Source organism: Odocoileus virginianus, chromosome 34 (assembly GCF_023699985.2).
Source record: "Odocoileus virginianus isolate 20LAN1187 ecotype Illinois chromosome 34, Ovbor_1.2, whole genome shotgun sequence".
Classification (NCBI taxonomy): Eukaryota; Metazoa; Chordata; class Mammalia; order Artiodactyla; family Cervidae; genus Odocoileus; species Odocoileus virginianus.
In genome coordinates, this window is record NC_069707.1 from 34,025,785 (window position 1) to 34,046,549 (window position 20,765).

General features: G+C 38.0%; 1 protein-coding gene across 2 annotated transcripts in view; it reads right to left on the reverse strand.

Moving 5' to 3' along the window:
- The window catches only part of LAMA2 (laminin subunit alpha 2), a 677,031-nt gene that overhangs the window by 68,389 nt on the left and 587,877 nt on the right, over positions 1–20,765 (reverse strand). For both annotated transcript variants that reach the window (XM_070461486.1, XM_070461485.1), the window contains exons 45-48: positions 15,980–16,123; positions 14,854–14,987; positions 12,604–12,763; positions 1,382–1,506 (exon numbers count right to left, since the gene is read on the reverse strand). In XM_070461486.1, the coding sequence (XP_070317587.1) occupies positions 1,382–1,506; positions 12,604–12,763; positions 14,854–14,987; positions 15,980–16,123 (563 nt within the window). The remainder of the gene's footprint in view (positions 1–1,381; positions 1,507–12,603; positions 12,764–14,853; positions 14,988–15,979; positions 16,124–20,765) is intronic.

Genomic DNA, 20,765 nt, shown 5'->3' on the forward strand with positions numbered 1-20,765 from the left:
AAAGATTATGAACAAAACCACTATAAACCATGAATACATCACACTTTCAAATTGTCTCCAATGCCAAGTTGAAAAGTTCATGATGACCAAAAAAAAAAAAAAAATAGAAAGATGAAAGTTAAAACTTTTGGGGAGAGTATATTTTGAGGCTACTTTCTTCTATAAAACTCTAGAGATATTGAAAAGAAAATGTGAAGTACTCTCTGCTACATTAATGGAGAATTTAGGTCCTAGCAATGTACCCGTTCTCTTTATATTAGAAATAAAAAATATAAACTCCTTAGCACCTAATTATTTTAGAGTTACTATGTGTGTTGATTAAGCTTCCAGGTTTTAATTTACATTTTATAGCTTTAACTAAATATAATTAAAATTGTTGTAGGCTCAGTTGATCAGTGGCCTTTAAGTTTTTATGCAGAGAAATCTTGTACTTCTACTTAATTTTTTACATGCTCTATTCAGGTTTATATAAGAATATTTATATATGCTTTATATGCTTGATAAATATTTTTGAATTTCAGCATTCTAACCTCTATCTTATACTTAATGATGGTTATTATGAAACTTTCTCCTGGCCTATCTTGACCTCGGTTTTTCCTTTCCCACTTACAATCTTCAAGCCCCATGGGTTTCCACTTGAAACACTTATCGGATGCTATAAGTCATTTCATAAACCCAGTAGGAGACAAAACCTGCAGTATGGTTCTCTATTTTCTTGTAAACATAAACAGAGTGAATCCAGGCTCTAAGGGGCCTGCAGTTTAATCAGTTAAGGAGAGCTTTCTTTAAGTAAAACTGAAATATGACTATAAAAGAGCCACAGACATCTAACACTTCCTGGACACAAAGGTGAGCTGGAGTGGAAAGAGATAGTAGTGTTAACTGACTGAGGCTAAAATACCTTGCTGTTGTTATTTAGTCACTAAGTCACGTCCAACTCTTTGCGACTTCATGGACTATAGCTTGCCAGGCTCCCTTGTCCATGGGATTTCCCAGACAAGAATAATGGTGTGGGTTGCCATTTCCTTCTGCAGGGAATCTTCCCATCCCAGGGGTCGAATCCTCATCTCATGCTTGACAGGTGGATTCTTTACCACTGAGCCACCTGGGAAGCCCTGAAATATCTCACCTTTGCAAACTTTACAAAAACACATGACCGTGTCCAAGTACTAGGGTACTCCCCAAGGCCTTGGAAAGTGCCTACGCAAACTGGGGAGAGGACTTGAGGTCACTTCGCTTCCTGGTAAATCCACCTTTGGACACAATCACTTAAAACTTGTTGCTTATCATCCACGTGATAATGGAACACTGCACAATAAAATTGAAGCTTTTGTGATGCACAGGCCAGACAGACGTTAGGAGAGTCCCTCTCTTAACTAACCTGACGGTACATCCTTTGCAGTCACCTTCTATTTCTCGGAAATTCCACAATCCTATAGGTTTGCTGTCAAAGTATGCTTCTCCCATACAGCCAGTGAATGTGATCACACGCACAGCATCAGCCTTCTGCGGAGAGAAACATATTTGTTAGAATTTCACAAAAAAAATCTTAGGAGAATCCATGCTGGTGTTGTTTAGTTGCTTAAGTAAGTGAGTAAGTGTTAGTTGCTCAGTCGTGTCTGACCCTTTGTGGCCCCATGGACTGTATAGCCTGCCAGGCTCCTCTGTTCGTGGGATCCTCCAGGCAAGAATACTGGAGTGGGTTGCCATTCCCTTCTCCAGGTGACCTTCCCGACCCAAGGATTAAACCCGGGGTTTAGTCCTTTAGTTGCGTGCAACTCTTTGAGAGCCCATGGACTGTAGCCAACCAAGTTCCTCTATGAGACTTCCCAGGCAAGAATACTGGAGTGGGTTGCCATTTTCTTCTCCAGGGGATGCTCCCAACCCAGGGATTGAATCTGCATCTCCTGAGTTGGCAGGTGGACTCTACCACTGAGCTACCAGGGAAGTCCTACAGTATTCATGAGAGTTGTTATCTGAGCAGAAGAATCTTGAGTAGTTATTGTCCACTCTTTGTAAAAATCTTGGTTGTGTACATATCCATTTTTTAACCATATAATAATATATCCTCAGATCCTGGTTATTCTGGATTTACCAGTTTATCACCATTAGTAAACAAACACTTCATGTTTCTGACTAAATGAACTGCTTATTCTCTTTGAGATTATGTTTTCTTCTTGGTCTATAACATAGGATTATTAGGACAATTATATAAAAGAATTTATTTATGGTTCCACATTCAATGCCTGGCACAGAGATGGGTGTTTAATAAATGCTAGTGCTCCTACACCACTAAAAGGATTTCTCCTCAGAGATTATGAGAAAGGGTTGTTGTTGAGTTGCTAACTTGTGTCTGACTCTTTTGTCCATGAGATTTCTCAGGCAAGCATGCTGGAGTGGGTTGCTACTTCCTTTTCCATAGGGGAAGTGGTAGATACTGACAAAGGGGAAAAAATGCTTGCATAGTGATTACCCTATGAAACTGCTGTCCCGTTTTTCATTTCCTTTTACATTCAAGTAGGTTTCTGGTGCAGGAGAGTGAAGGGACAGAGTCGATTTGTAAGAGAAGGGACCCTGTGGTTGTTGCTTGGGGGCATACACAGCGCAGAGCCTGACATCTAATAAGGGTGGAATAAAATATTTGTTGAATGACAACCTTAGTGTCATTCTTACAGGGAAAGGTCTTTTTTAAATTTTTATTTTATATTGGAGCATACCTGTCTGTCAATGCAGGAGAAGCAAGAGATGTGGGTTCGATTCCTGGGTTTGGAACATACTCTGGAGAAGGGAATGGCAACCCACTCCAGCATTATTGCCCAGAGAATTTTATGGAGAGAGGAGCCTGGCAGACTACAGTCCACGGATCCCAAGGAGCCAGACATGACTGAGCACATACACTATAGTTGATTAACCATGTTGTGTTAGTTTCAGATGTACAACAAGGTGATTCAGTCATACATATACATCTATTCCTTTTCAAATGTTTTTCCCATTTAGGTTATTGCAGAATATTCATCTGAGTTCCCTGTGCTACACAGTGGGTCCTTCTTGGTTATCTGTTTTAAATACAGTAGTGTGTACATGTCAATTCTTGGTATACAACACTCAAGAAGGAGGAGAATGATTCAGTTCTCTCTAGAGAGACTTGCTGTAATTTAAACAACTGTTCGTTTTGGTATTGACAATGTTACAATTCCACAACACTTTGCCAAAGTGAATCCACATTTATCTGAGTAACCTGGAAGGAAAAAGTGAATTGACATATTTGGGTTTTAGAATAAATATAAGAAGATAGTCACAGAGTAGTTAAACATTTGTAGTTATAATTTAGGTTAAACTCATGAACATGTACATCTTTCTACTGCTATAATCAAATGGGGCATTGCCATGGAGAAGAAATGTTGGTCAGACACAGACATTTACAAGTCAAGGACAGTCCTTGGGATTCTCTGTTATCTGTGGAAGCTTCCCTTAATTTTCCGAAGGCTGATTATCCTACTTGTGAATTCTACTTGCTTTTTGTTTTTCCTCTTGTATTATAAAAACTATACCTGGGATATTTTCCTGCTCCTGTGAATTTTCATTAACATGTCAATTTAGTTACCTGTTTCAGTTTTTGGTTCATGCAATGGTATGGCAGGAACCTTGAAACTCTTGGTCAAAATAATTAAGATTTTCTATAGATTGCATTTGCCTTTACTTTCCCCCCCTCATTCTGGCATAAATTAGTTTCTTTATGCCTGCTGCTACTAAGTCACTTCAGTCGTGTCTGACCCTGCGCAACCCCATAGATGGCAGCCCACCAGGCTCTTCCACCCCTGGGATTCTCAAGGCAAGAACACTGGAGTGGGTTGCCATTTCCTTCTCCTTCTTTATGCCTAGTGACATCTGCATAATAAGAATTATTTAAGGTGCAATTTAAGGTGTGACTACCAGATGGTAAAGAATCCTCCTACAATGTGGGACACCTGGGTTTGATCCCTGGGTTGAGAAGATCCCCTGGAGGAGGGCATGGCAACCTACTCCAGTATTCTTGCCTGGAGAATCCCATGGACAGAGGAGTTTGGTGGGCTACAGCCCATAGGGCTGCAAAGAGTCAGACATGACTGGAGCGACAGCACATAGCACCATATCTTAGGCATTTGTTATAAATTTTATGCATATAATCTCACTATTCATTGTGGTAGGAAGGGGTGGTGGTTAAGAACAGAGATTCTTATGTGTGGTAACAAGTGTTCAGATTCCAGTTCCACCACTGACTCACGTGATCTTGGGTGAATCATTTAATTTATTTCTTCCATAGATTTCTTAAGTATAAAATGAAGCTTCTACCTACATTTTCAGCTTCTTATAAAAATTGTTAATTCATGTAAATTACTTAGAACATTACTGAGCACACAGTAAGGATTATATAAATGATATGAGTTTATTACTGCATATTATTCTACAGTATGCAAGCAGTGTAGATATTTTCATCTTACTATTCTAGTTGAGGAAACTGAAGCCCAAGGGGTTAAGTGACTTGCCTAAGATCATATTTTAGCAAGTGATACATCAGGGGACTCAGCCTGGATTTAATTTCAAAATTTCTTTCTTTTTTTCTTTCTGCTTTTTTTTTTTTTTTGTGTGTGTGTGTGCGTGTGTGTGTGCATGTTCAGTTGCTAAGTTGTGTCTGACTCCTTGAGACCCCATGCACTGTAGCCCACCAGGCTCCTCTATCCATGGGCTTTTCCTGGCAAGAATACTGGAGTGGGTTACAATTTCCTCCTTCAGGAGATCTTTCCAACCCAGGGATGGAATGCATATCTCCTGTGTCTCCTACATTGCAGGCAAATATAACTCGGTGCTACCCCTGTATTTATCTTTCTGAGGAGGAGAGAAATTGTCAATATGATGGTATATTACTATGTACCATATACATTTATATGCAGCTCTAAGAAAAGAGGGTGATTTTAGTATGCAGGTATGGAACCCATTCCAATACTTTAGAATCACATCTCATACACAAAGCAAACAAAACAGCCTCACTTCATATGAAGCTGACTTCTCATAAATTTGGGGTCACCCTGGCTTTTCACGTTTTCTGACTAATCTTATCCTAGGATGATTCTGACAAGCTCAGGATTACCCATTATATTTGGTCGTGCTCTTACATCTCACCCACAGGTCGTTTTCCAACACCTAATTCCATCTAATCAACATGAGCGTCTTTAAAATGCAGGCACTTTACAATTTGAAATGCACAAGGACCTGTCACGAAGCAATTATGAATATTAAGTGCACTACTCAATAAGAATGAGAAGAGCAACTTGAAAACTTTAAAAATCGGATCATGATTTGAAGGCTTATGGCTCCTGTGATATTTCCCAAGGTATTCATAAATCTTTTAATTAGATATGAGTTTGAACTTTATAGCACTTCATATCAATAAATCATAAATTGATTCAGAAAATGAGGTATTGTTAAAAAACACTTTGCTCTTGCCGGGAGCCTGAGCAGTGTAGACGGGGAAAGCACTGACACCCGTGAGCGGGGCAAACCCAGTGTGGCTGGAACACGGTGAGTTTTACCCACACAGAGCGGTATCTGTCTGCAGTGCCCCGCCCTCCCCGTAGCAGGACTGAACTGAACTAGCGAACCTAAATTAGAGATCACCTCCGCCCGCCTGTGTCAGGGCGGAAATTAGACACCGAAGAGACGGCAAACAGAAGCCAAATAAACAAAGGGAACCGCTTCAGAAAGGACCGGTGCAACAGATTAAAATCCCTGAAGGTAACACCGACTGCACCGGAAGGGGCCTATAGATATCGAGAAGTGTAAGCTGGAAAGAGGAGCTATCTGAAATTGAACTGAACCTACACTGACTGCAACAACTCCAGAGAAATTCCAAGATATATATGTATATATTTTTTTTAATTAAAAAAAAATTTTTTTTCTTTCCTTTTTTAAAATTTTTTCTCTTTTATTTTTCTTTAAAAATTCCCTATTACTCCCCCATTACTCCTCAACTTTCATTTTCATATATTTTTACGATTTTTTTAATTAGGGGAAAAAAAACTTTTTTTTCTTTTTCTTGTTTTTCTCTCCTATTTCCTTTTAAAGTCCTCTAATACTCCTCTATTATTCCTTAATTTTCATTTTCATTTCACTATAACCTTGCCAAAAAAAAGAGAGAGAGAGAGAGAGAGAGAGAGAAACCCTATTTTTAAACCGAACTTCATATCCATTTCTAAATTTTTTGTTTGTTTTTGTTTTTAAATATTGTATTTCAAAGAGTCTAACCTCTACACTAGATTTTTAATCTTTGTTTTTCAGTATGTGATATAAATCTTGGACATTTAAGAATCCAATATTCAGTTCCCATTTCTATTCAGGAGTGTGGTGATTACTCTCCCACTTTTGACTCTCTGTTTTCTACCTCAGAACACCTCTATTTCCTCCTTTCCCCTTCTCTTCCCAATCCAATTCTGTGAATCATTGTGGGTGTCTGGGCTACGGAGAACACTTTGGGAACAGATAACTGCGTAGACCTGTCTCTCTCCTCTTGAGTCCCCCTTTTTCTCCTCCTGCTCACCTCTATCTCCTTCCTCCGTCTCATATTCTTCATGTAACTCTGTGAACCTCTCTGGTGGTCTCTCACGGTGGAGAATCTTTTCACCATTAACCTAGAAGTTTTATTATCAGTGCTGTATAGTTGGAGATGTCTTGAGACTATTGGAAGAATAAAACTGAAATCCAGAGGCAGGAGACTTAAGCCCAAAACCTGAGAAAACCAGAAAACTCCTGACTACACGGAACATTAGGAATAAGAGACCATCCAAAAGTCTGCATACCTACACCAAAACCAACCACCACCCAAAAGCCAATAAGCTCCAATACAAGACACACCATGCAAATTCTTTAGCAACGCAGGAACATAGACCTGAGTGTCAACATACAGGCTGCCCAAAGTCACACCTAACACATAGACCCATCGCAAAACTCATTACTGGACACTCCATTGCACTCCAGAGAGAAGAAATCAAATTCCATGCACGAGAACGCTGACACAAGCTTCCCTAACCAGGAAACCTTGACAAACCAATCGTCCAACCCCACCCACTGGGTGAAACCTCCACAATAAAAAGGAACCACAGACCACAAGAATACAGAAAGCCCACCCCAGACACAGCAATCTAAACAAGATGAAAAGGCAGAGAAATACCCAACAGGTAAAGGAACATGAAAAAAGCCCACCAAGTCAAACGAAAGAGGAGGAAATAGGGAATCTACCTGAAAAAGAATTTAGAATAATGATAATAAAAATGATCCAAAATCTTGAAAACAAAATGGAGTTACAAATAAATAGCCTGGAGACAAAGATTGAGAAGATGCAAGAAATGTTTAACAAGGACCTAGAAGAAATAAAAAAAATGTCAATTAAAAATTAATAATGAAATAAATGAGATCAAAAACACTCTGGAGGGAACCAACAGTAGAATAACAGAGACAGAAGATAGGATAAGTGAGTTAGAAGATAAAATGGTGGAAATAAATGAAGCAGAGAGGAAAAAAGAAAAAAGAATCAAAAGAAATGAGGACAACGTCAGGGACCTCTGGGACAATGTGAAACGCCCCAACATTCGAATCATAGGAGTCCCAGAAGAAGAAGACAAAAAGAAAGGCCATGAGAAGTTACTCGAGGAGATAATAGCTGAAAACTTCCCTAAAATGGGGAAGGAAATAGCCACCCAAGTCCAAGAAACCCAGAGAGTCCCAAACAGGATAAACCCAAGGCGAAACACCCCAAGACACATATTAATCAAATAAACAAAGATCAAACACAAAGAACAAATATTAAAAGCAGCAAGGGAGAAACAACAAATAACACACAAGGGGATTCCCATAAGGATAACAGTTGATCTATCAATAGAAACCTTTCAGGCCAGAAGGGAATGGCAGGACATACTTAAAGTAATGAAAGAGAATAACCTACAACCTAGATTACTCTACCCAGCAAGGATCTCATTCAGATATGAAGGAGAACTCAAAAGCTTTACAGACAAGCAAAAGCTGAGAGAATTCAGCACCACCAAACCAGCTCTTCAACAAATACTAAAGGATCTTCTCTAGACAGGAAACACAGAAAGGTGGTATAAACGTGAACCCCAAACAACAAAATAAATGGCAACGGGACCATACCTATCAATAATTACCTTAAATGTAAATGGGTTGAATGCCCCAACCAAAAGACAAAGGCTGGCCGAATGGATGCAAAAGCAAGACCCCTATATATGCTGTCTATAAGAGACCCACCTCAAAACAAGGGACACATACAGACTAAAAGTGAAGGGCTGGAAAAAAATATTCCACGCAAACTGAGACCAAAAGAAAGCAGGAGTCGCAATACTCCTATCAGATAAAATAGACTTTCATATAAAGGCTGTGAAAAGAGACAAAGATGGACACTACATAATGATCAAAGGATCAATCCAAGAAGAAGATATAACAATTATAAATATATATGCACCCAACATAGGAGCACCACAATATGTAAGGCAAACGCTAATGAGTATGAAAGGGGAAATTAATAGTAACACAATACTAGTGGGAGACTTTAATACCCCACTCACAATTATGGATAGATCAACTAAACAGAAAATTAACAAGGAAACACAAACTTTAAAGGACACAATGGACCAGCTAGACCTTACTGACATCTATAGGACGTTTCACCCCAAAGCAATCAACTTCACCGTTTTCTCAAGTGCACATGGAACCTTCTCCAGAATAGATCACATCCTGGGCCATAAATCTAGTCTTGGTAAATTCAAAAAGATGGAAATCATTCCTGTCATCTTTTCTGACCACAGTGCAGTAAGATTAGATCTCAATTACAGGAAAAAATTATTAAAAATTCAAACATATGGAGGCTAAACAACACGCTTCTGAATAACCAACAAATCATAGAAGAAATAAAAAAAGAAATCAAAATATGCATAGAAATGAATGAAAATGAAAACACAACAACCCAAAACCTATGGGACACTGTAAAAGCAGTGCTAAGGGGAAGATTCATAGCATTACAGGCCTACCTCAAGAAATAAGAAAAAAGTCAAATAAATAACCTAACTCTACACCTAAAGCAACTAGAGAAGGTAGAAATGAAGAACCCAAGGGTTAGTAGAAGGAAAGAAATCTTAAAAGTTAGGGCAGAAATAAATGCAAAAGAAACTAGAGAGACCATAGCAAAAATCAACAAAGCTAAAAGCTGGTTTTTGAAAAAATAAGCAAAATTGACAAACCATTAGCAAGACTCATTAAGAAACAAAGGGAGAAGAACCAAATTAACAAAATTAGAAACGAAAATGGAGAGATCACAACAGACAACACTGAAATACAAAGGATCATAAGAGACTACTACCAGCAGCTCTATGCCAATAAAATGGACAACTTGGAAGAAATGGACAAGTTCTTAGAGAAGTATAACTTTCCAAAACTGAACCAGGAAGAAACAGAAGATCTTAACAAACCCATCACAAGCAAGGAAATCGAAACTGTAATCAGAAATCTTCCAGCAAACAAAAGCCCAGGACCAGATGGCTTCACAGCTGAATTCTACCAAAAATTTAGAGAAGAGCTAACACCTATCTTACTCAAACTCTTCCAGAAAATTGCAGAAGAAGGTAAACTTCCAAACGCATTCTATGAGACCACCATCACCCTAATTCTAAAACCAGACAAAGATGCCACAAAAAAAGAGAACTACAGGCCAATATCACTGATGAACATAGATGCAAAAATCCTTAACAAAATTCTAGCAAACATAATCCAACAACATATTAAAAAAATCATACACCATGACCAAGTGGGCTTTATCCCAGGAATGCAAATATCTGCAAATCAATCAATGTAATACACCACATTAACAAATTGAAAGATAAAAACCATATGATTATCTCAATAGATGCAGAAAAAGCCTTTGACAAAATTCAACATCCATTTATGATTAAAACTCTCCAGAAAGCAGGAATAGAAGGAACATACCTCAACATAATAAAAGCTATATATGACAAACCCACAGCAAGCATCACCCTCAATGGTGAAAAATTGAAAGCATTTCCCCTGAAATCAGGAACAAGACAAGGGTGCCCACTCTCACCACTACTATTCAACATAGTTTTGGAAGTGTTGGCCACAGCAATCAGGGCAGAAAAAGAAGTAAAAGGAATCCAGATAGGAAAAGAAGAAGTGAAACTCTCTCTGTTTGCAGATGACATGATCCTCTACATAGAAAACCCTAAAGACTCTACCAGAAAATTACTAGAGCTAATCAACGAATACAGTCAAGTTGCAGGATATAAAATTAACATGCAGAAATCTCTTGCATTCCTATACACTAACAATGAGAAAACAGAAAGAAAAATTAAGGAAACAATACCATTCACCATTGCAACAAAAAGAATAAAATACTTAGGAGTATATCTACCTAAAGAAACAAAAGACCTATACATAGAAAACTATAAAACACTGATGAAAGAAATCAAAGAGGACACAAACAGATGGAGAAATAAACCGTGTTCATGGATTGGAAGAATCAATATTGTCAAAATGGCTATACTACCCAAAGCAATCTATAGATTCAATGCAATCCCTATCAAACTACCAACGGTATTTTTCACAGAACTAGAACAAATAATTTCGCAATTTGTATGGAAATACAAAAAACCTCGAATAGCCAAAGTAACCTTGAGAAAGAAGAATGGAACTGGAGGAATCAACCTGCCTGATTTCAGACTATACTACAAAGCCACAGTCATCAAGACAGTATGGTACTGGCACAAAGACAGAAATATAGATCAATGGAACAGAATAGAAAGCCCAGAGATAAATCCACGAACCTATGGTCACCTTATCTTCGACAAAGGAGGCAAGGATATACAATGGAAAAAAGACAACCTCTTTAACAAGTGGTGCTGGGAAAACTGGTCAACCACCTGTAAAAGAATGAAACGAGAACACTTTCTAACACCATACACAAAAATAAACTCAAAATGGATTAAAGATCTAAATGTAAGACCAGAAACTATAAAACTCCTAGAGGAGAACATAGGCAAAACACTCTCCGACATAAATCACAGCAGGATCCTCTATGACGCACATCCCAGAATTTTAGAAAGAAAAGCAAAAATAAACAAATGGGACCTAATGAAACTTAAAAGCTTTTGCACAACAAAGGAAACTATAAGCAAGGTGAAAAGACAGCCCTCAGATTGGGAGAAAATAATAGCAAACGAAGCAACAGACAAAGGATTAATCTCAAAAATATACAAGCAACTCCTCCAGCTCAACTCCAGAAAAATAAATGACCCAATCAAAAAATGGGCCAAAGAACTAAACAGACATTTCTCCAAGGAAGACATACAGATGGCAAAAAAACACATGAAAAGATGCTCAACATCACTCATTATCAGAGAAATGCAAATCAAAACCACAATGAGGTACCATTACACGCCAGTCAGGATGGCTGCTATCCAAAAGTCTCCAAGCAATAAATGCTGGAGAGGGTGTGGAGAAAAGGGAACCCTCTTACACTGTTGGTGGGAATGCAAATTAGTACAGCCACTATGGAAAACAGTGTGGAGATTTCTTAAAAAGCTGGAAATAGAACTGCCATATGACCCAGCAATCCCACTTCTGGGCATACACACCGAGGAAACCAGATCTCAAAGAGACATGTGCACCCCAATGTTCATCGCAGCACTGTTTATAATAGCCAGGACATGGAAGCAACCTAGATGCCCATCAGCAGACGAATGGATGAGGAAGCTGTGGTACATATACACCATGGAATATTACTCAGCCATTAAAAAGAATTCATTTGAATCAGTTCTAATGAGATGGATGAAACTGGAGCCCATTATACAGAGCGAAGTAAGCCAGAAAGATAAAGACCATTACAGTATACTAACACATATATGTGGAATTTAGAAAGATGGTAACGATAACCCTATATGCAAAACAGGAAAAGAGACTCAGATGTATAGAACAGACTTGTGGACTCTGGGAGAAGGCGAGGGTGGGATATTTCAAGAGAACAGCATCGAAACATGTATATTATCTAGGGTGAAACAGATCACCAGCCCAGGTTGGATGCATGAGACAAGTGCTTGGGCCTGGTGCACTGGGAAGACCTGGAGGGATCAGGTGGAGAGGGAGGTGGGAGGGGGGACCGGGATGGGGAATACATGTAAATCCATGGCTAGGTCATTTCAATGTATAACAAAAACCACTGCAATGTTGTAAAGTAATCAGCCTCCAAATAATAAAAATAAATGGAAAAAAAAAACCACTTTGTTCTTGAGGTAACTAAAATAAGAATATCAAAAAATTGATGCCACAGATTAGGGCAAAACAATAACTGTGTAAGTAAATACACACAGGTTTAAAAAGATTGTTTTCAGATTGGATATTTGAGGAAGAAAATTCTACTCAAAATATATCCATGTTTTCATAAAAACAAATTAAGAAAAAAAGCTGTCAAGTTTTGCAGTGTTGTGTCCTGTCTTTGCCCAAAGTCACCATGCCAGGAACTATAGAAATGGATGGGGAGAAGCACATTACCTTCAATTTCCCAGTCAAGCCGCCAACAAACAGCAATGCATTTGCATCCACATCTAGAATAGTGTACCCAGGGGGTGATGCTGAATGGTAGGTACTGGGCATAATGCTGGCTTTGGGTCCATCCAGAGCTCTCACGGAAATAGTTCCATTTCTCCCAGTTCTTCCAGGGTACGTGTTGGAATGAAATGAAAGAAAATAGAGAAAAATGAAGTATGTATCACATTTCTGATCACTTCAGATTTAAAAGATATAAAATGCAGAGACTTGTTTTGGAATTTAGCTTCAAATATTCCAGATTCATTAAACTGCAAATCAAAACCCAGAGTCTGATCTCTGCTGTATGTTTACCATCAAATTCAACCAGGACCACTGAGCAATATACCCTGATTCTGACTGAGTCCATTAATAGGAAATGACATAGTAGCAACTAGCCGATGGAATGGCTGTTGGTTAGATGGACAGTATTTTCCCTTTTGCTTTACAAAACAATGTGCTATTTACCTACATGGACTGTTTAAATAATGCTATATTACTTCATTTAGCATATTGCCTAATTTAATTCAGTAAGTGAACTCTGAATAAGCCACCCTTCTGCATTATAAGCTGCATAATTTCTCCTAAAAATCCCTGACTATATCTTGGATTCAAATTTGCTGTAGTTGTTCCTGGAATCATGCATCATTTACTGTTTGGCAAACCATCTTAATGTGTACACTGTAACATCCAGGCTTCAGAGTTGTGCATACAAATTGCATAGAAGCACTTTACATTTAGATTCAATTAACAGAATTTCAGAAGCTATTATTATTGTATTTCATTCTTTTTTAAAATTGATTGGAAAAAAAAATTGATTGGTTCCCATGAGTTGTTAAACATGAAAATCTGAACTCTTTTCTGAGACAAGCAGTTATAACAAAACTTTGTCATTTTTCTCTCCCTGCCGTCTCATTTTGGTAAGCTTTTTATCTTTGAGGGTGCAGCATTAACTGAAATACATGGAAAACTAGAATGAATTTATCAAAAAAGGTTCTTGTTTAACAGAATACATCTCTTCTAATAGGAGAACTGTACTTTTCAAATATAAGCATTCTTAAGTCCTGTAAAGTACTTAATCCCCCCTACCATCACAAATGCAAGCATTTTATCTATTGCTCTCTCCTCCCTTTCTTTGTCTCTCTCTGTCTCTCTCTCACTGTTTTATTTAAGATCTAAAAGGAATTAAAGATATTTCTTCCTATTAAGTTTCTTCAAGAAACTTTTAATTATGAAAAATTAAACATATTCACACATAGGATGAAATTCTATGCATCCATAACCTAGATTCAACAATCACCAGATCTTTAAGTCCTCTGTACCCAACTTTGATCAATTTCCCTTGGCCTTTAACAAAACCTCTCATCTGTTTTGTATACAGTAGGTAGCTGAAAATTAGAAAAAGGAGATGAGAAATGAAGAGCAAGTATCAAGGATAAGAATGGATTCTACAAGTAATCTACACACTGTTAGAAGTTAATTAATTAAAGCATCAAAGACAGAATTAATCAATTTCCTATTCCTTTCATTTTAAATAGTGGGGGCCTGATATTATACAATCTTGCCACCATGTAGATAACTACACAGCAGGCCAAGGCTGCTACGGAGCCTAGAAGAGGCGCTTTGCAACAAAGACAGGCTGATCCACCAAAGTGAATCAGTTATGCATTTACACATCTCCCTCTTTGTCAGATCTCCTTCCCGTTTAGGTCAGCACAAAGCGCCGAGTCGACTTTCCTGTGCGGTCCAGTAGATTCTCACTAATTCCCTATTTTATACACAGCGGAGTATATATGTTAAAACATCAGACAAGGGATTACCCTCCCAACTACACAAACAGCCCATTCAGCTCAAAATAAAAAAAGGCAGCTCTTATGCTCTGGATTGTATTGAATGAGGGCAAGTCTCAGTACTTCTTCAGGTGACAGAAAACAACTTAACCTGAATGTTTCTACGGAACAATCAAATGAGGGGGTCAGAAAAGACTGGTCATTCTGTTCAGTGTCTTGAAAGTTTGTTAGCTCCTGACACGTTCTACAAAGATACCATCATCCACACTTACACATGTATACAATATAAAATATCTGTATACAATGTAAAATATCTGTTACGTACCTACACAACTACCCTCTTGAAACAGAAATAAAAATTTTCATATGATCTAGGAAACTACTTCAAAATTCTGTCAATGATCTTAATCTCTATTGAGATAGTTACCTCGATGCCTCAATACGGTACCAGTATGAGTCATCAATAGTTAAATCTGGGTACTCGACACGCCCAACTCCAGATCCAACATCCCAGAGGAAGCTTACTTTGCCTTTACGCATTTCTATAGCTAGAAAGTCAATCTAGTGCACAAAAACAAAATGATAGGTATTAGATATAAGGCACCATGAAAAAGGAGGTCAGCAGAGTCTTTTCAACGGGTGCTATTTACAGATTTGGGAAATAAATAGAAGCATCACAATAAAAATCCCCAAATACGATGATTTACAATTATTTATTAAACAATAAATAACTTTACTACTGTATCTTAATAATACCATGTCTATACACATGTATGATGCAGTGCTGAGGCAAATGTGTTAATTCAACCAATTTTAGTTAGGTCTAACATTGAGACAAATGCCTTTTCTCACACTGATCCTGGAGATAAAAGCAAATATTTGGGTTCAGAATTCATCATTTTCACCACAGGAGCTGACATTTTTGAGGGGCCAGATATGATTTTTCACCCAAGGTGATCCAGAATTTCTCACCTAAATTCCAAGTATTGATTTATGTGATCAGTGTTCTGTTGAAAAGTCATTCATTTTGGAAGGTCTCCATGCACACAAAGTCACATGGGTTAATTGAAAGGAACTAGAAGTTCGGGGTGAGCTTGTCTAGATACAATTTCTGTTATTTCAATTTGAGTCACAAATTCAACACAAATCAGAAGAGTTTTCACTGATAGGAAATCAGTACACAATTTTCCATTTCATTTCACATGAACATTCATTGTAATTTCTTAAAGTTTTTTTTTTTTTAAAAGCTTTATCCCTATTAATCTTTTTTCTTGAATAGTTGGATCTGAAAATTTAGTTCAAAAATAAATGTTGGTGTACTTACACATGAAAGTAGATGTGCCTAAGTACTGTAAAAAGTTTTCATTCCAATTGCTTTCTAACGATACGTCAGAACTTTGTGAGGTAAGATTCTGAGGTTTTCAAATCTGAAAGGCTACCTTATTCAATTTTGGGACAATGTCATTAAATTCTATACATTTCCCACACCACCGGGATTAACCTGACTGTACACAGACACAGTGGGCCAAAGAAAAGTTGAATGTTAGACTTACAAATTTGGCACTTCCAAGATAAAAAAGGAGGTTGTCTGCAACAGCCGTCTTTACATTGACAATGATATTGTTGTAGCTTCCTTTCTTGATTTCTGGCTTGTATGTTCGAATGCAGTCACCTCCCGAAGACACAGATACTTTGATCTTCAAGAAAAACAACGTACAAAGAACCAAGGCTAAATCTCTCAGAAAGTTTGAAGTAGCAAGTAGCTCCAAACAACCACAGAGCCGTCATCATCTCTTCTTTGAAGTTATTTTCTCTCATCGAATAGTGTCACTAAATGCCCCCATATGCAGACACCATTATACTCATTAATGATGGCCCAGAAAAGCACCTTTCCACCAGCATCTTGACAATGAGCTGTTCACAGTCCCATGGTTTGCTAGCCCATCACTATTTTTGGAAGCATATAACTAACAAATTCTTACCTTCATACCTTACTCCTTTATGAATAGCAGAATATTCTCAAAAGATGATTTTACATGAAGCTAATGGTACAGATCTTCATTCGGGTAGTTTCATGAAATTTTACAATTCAAATTTCAGTGATTGTGGTATCACTTAAATAGGAAATCATTTTTCTTTTAATTTTTGAGAGGAAATTACCGACCTTCCCATATTCTTACAGTTGAAAGAGGCCAACTAGATTTTGTTCTAGATGTTCTAGCAATAAGAAGGATCTAATCATTCTACTATGAACATACATTTCAGAATAAATTATACCTTTTTATTAAGCTGCCAGGAAATGGGATAGAAATAATTTCCAGTGGCTATCATCACTAATGTATTTAACAGCTCCTTTTCTTTTGACTGGTACTTCAAAAATTACTATAAATTGCTAAGAAAGAAATTCCTATGTGAATAGAGCTGACACTGTTCATACCAGTTTTTACTTACATTTAGGGAGCCTTTCTTCAATCACAAATAACACTAATTGATTATTCCATTTAATTTTCTTTCATTCCGGTGTACCATCAAAGGGGTGTTTTTAGGACAGCAATGCAGTTGCTTGGACTCAGAGAGAGATTCTGTTAGTTTGTTAGCGTCAGTGCTCAAAGTAGGAGGTAGAGACACATAATACTTCTCTACACCACTGATTTAAATTCCTGGCTTCCAGAAGCCTCTTAGTCCTCACCGGGGGTGAGTTTTCATTTTTTCATTCCTTATAGCACTTTTCACACATGGGAGAAAGCCAAGGGGTATGTATCACTGTTACCTCCATAAGGAGACAGCCTAGGACACCAAACCAGTCTTCTTCTTCTGGTGAGACAAGGATGTGTCCTGAAGAGTCTAAGAAGGGATGGTGTAAGACAGCACCAAGACCCCTCGCAAGGGCGGTGCAGACCACACAGAGGATGCGCTGGATTAAAAATTGGTTAGATTCAAAAGAGAAAGCTAAGGAGAGATTTTTGGTTCCCCAAAACATGAGAACTCTTGGGGATATAGCAGATCTCTTGAATCTCCTACAGATCCAGTGTAAGTCATATATTTGTACTGTTTCTTCACCTAATCTGCTTTCCAAACTGTACCCCCAAGTAAAGGAAAGAGTGCTGAGAAGAAAGAGGGGCTCTGTGTGAGGCCTGGGCTGGAATCACCTAGGAAGCCTGCTGCTTAGACGGCTCTGCCTGCCCTTACCTTTCGCCTAAGGATGGGACCCAGACTGCTAACTGAGCCCAGTTCTGAGGGCCACTCGGTCACCAGAGTATTTGCCTTAAAGTGCTGCAGATTTTGTCTTCCTGCTTACATGGTTTTCAATTAAGAGGTTAGTTCTTTGCTTCACAAATGACAGGATTTCCTTTCTACATAAAATGCTAAGAGTACATGAATCAAAATAAGTTACAGAGAAATAGAACCAGAAAATGGATAACTTTTACTCTGAAGTTAATACTATAAAGCAGATGTGCAGGAGAGGTTGGCAAAGGGTGTTACATGATAAGTAGCAGCTATACAAAGCATTATCCAGGGCTTAGAGATTAAAAAAGGGATAAAGTGAAGCAAGAGAAAGGTAATCGAGTGAAGGGCAGGTAGGGAAAATGCAGTTCTCAGATGTTTTTGGTGTTCAGGAAGAGGTATAGGATACAGTGAGTTTTTAGGAATTTGCAGCAACTGAACCAAAACCATCAGCAGAGATCTTGTCACTGAGCAAATTTAATATCTGAAGTGGGCTGTAAGTGCCACCGACATCATAAAAAGATCAAAGGGAAGAAATCAAGATCTGACGGGAACTCATGAATCAAACTGAGTAACATATTGAACTATCTCTGGCAGGAAATCATATCCAAATTCCTGATGGGGCTGGATTAGGCATCAAAAGTAACTATGTGTGTAATTTATTTCTATTTCATAACGACTTATAGGGTTGCCACAGAGCTTATACAGGGCTTCCCTGGTGGTTCAGTGGTAAAAAACCCACCTGCAATGCAGGAGATGCAGGCAGGTTTGATCCCTGGGTTGGGAAGATCCCCTGGAGAAGGAAATGGCAACCCACTCCAATATTATTGCCTGAAAAATCCCATGGACAAAGGAGCCTGGAAGTCCACAGGGTTGTGAAGAGTTGGACACGACTGAGGAGCTGGGCATGCATGCATGCATGCATATGTGTTATAAAGAACACAACATATTAATAGTAATATTCCTCAGTTACTGCTTAGAGAAGAAATGACTGGATATGGGTGAAATGCATGACTGCTTACGATGAGTTTCTGCCCTTGCATGGGTATACTTGGTAAAAATGACAGGGGTATTACATGACTGGAATGTTGAAAAGGGGGTTCTCAAAGTGTATTAGACAGCGCCCAGTACAGAAGCCTAATTCAACTGATGAAACTTCATCTGAGGATTGAAAGTCTGAGAGAGCAGCCATTTTAGAACTAAGGGTGTTTAATGTCTCTAGGAGTTACAATTCATCTGCTTTATGGCAGCTTTACTTATTGAAAATATATGGTTCTCTGAACAAAATGGTGTTGTTACACCCAATACACCAGGAATTAATCTTGTAAAGTTATTTATCACTCAACTCTTACACATTTTTACAGAACTCTCTGGACTTTCTGTTCTCTGGCTTACAATGTTGAATATACCCTCAGTATCCGTTCAAAAATATTGGTAACCCATTGATAGCTACTGATTTCTCCATTTAAATACCTTGTGTTTTGTTTTCCAATTATAAATGTTTCTTTTATCTATCTTAAAACAAGTAAATCGAAGGGAAGTATCTATACATTTCTCTAAAAGAAATCGCTGACATACAATCCCTCTCATAAGAGGGGAGAGACTTTTGAAACACAAATATCCTCAAGTTACTTTTTTCTATCAATTATTATTTCTTTTCTTTCTTTCTTTTTTTTTTTTTTTGGCTGCATCAGGGAGCATATAGGATCCTAGTTTCCTGACCAGGGATTGAACCCAAGTGCCCTGTATTGGAAGTGCACTCTTAACCACTGGACCTCCAGGAAAGCCCTGTATCAATTATTATTTCTAAAGTCGATCCTTAATAAGACTTCTAAACAAAAATCAGTAAGAAGTAGGTATCTCTAAGGCATTTCTCATACAACATTGTTTACCAATTCATCATCATGAACTCGATTAAACATTATTGAGAATTCCATTATTATATCTATTGGATTTTCACTGCATTCTTTCATCCAGTTAACCAGGCCATTCATTTAAAAAGAATGTCAGCCACTCAGTTTCAGAGCCAACAAACCAAAAGAAATCTACTTAAAAATAAATATCTTTAATTTCTTGGTCATACTGAGTATGTGTTAGGGCCACATCCAGACACTCATGCCAGATTACAAATATATTTCTAAACTAGGCAAATGTAATCTTCAATGCGTATAAAACCCACTGGAAAAAAAAGTTGGCTGCTTACAAATTTCTAACATCTTAAAAAAATAAGGCTCTTTGTTGTTAACTTCAGTTTCAAAAAGTAGTTGCAAGTTTCCTCAAAAGGCATGGAAAATGGATATTTTTCAAGCATTACTTTTATACCTTTCTTTCATTTTTTTTTAATGCTGTAAAGGATGAGGAGAAAGGGGATCCTCCTGCACGGTTGGGAATGTAAATTGGTACTGCCACTTTGGAGAATAGTAGAGAGGTTCCTTAAAAAACTAAGAATAGGTTCATCTGCTTCATTAGAACAAACTCAAAAGTGGTCCTTTTAATGGCTGAGTGATATTCCATTAATGATGCAGGGAGCCCAGGCCTGGTGCTCTGTGACTACCTAGAGAGGCAGGATGGATTACCTAAAGGGGTGGAAAGGTGGAGAGAGGTGCAAGAGAGAGGGGGCGCAGGTATGCCTGTGAGTGATTCGTATAGATGCATGGCAGAAACCAACACACACTGTAAAGCAATTATCCTCCAATTAAAAAGAAACCACCTAAACATACAACTACCATATGATCCAGCAATCTCACGCTTGGGCATATATCCAGAGAAAAACATGGTTCAAAAGGAGGCATGCACCCAAACTTCACTGCAGCACTGTTTACAACAAACAAGACATGGAAGCAACCTAAATGTCCGTTGACACAGGAATGGATAAAGAAGTGGTACCCACACACAATGGAATATTACTCAGCCATTAAAAAGAATGAAATCGTGTCATCTGAAGCAATATGGATGGACCTGGAGATATCATATTTAGTGAAGTAAGTAATTTTGTATTTTGGGACAGGTTTTATATATTTATATGCCAGAATTTTATCTTTCTTCCCAGTGGGTGGGGATGGGATGAGGAAGCACACATAATTGATGAATATATGGGCATATTTTAAAATTCCT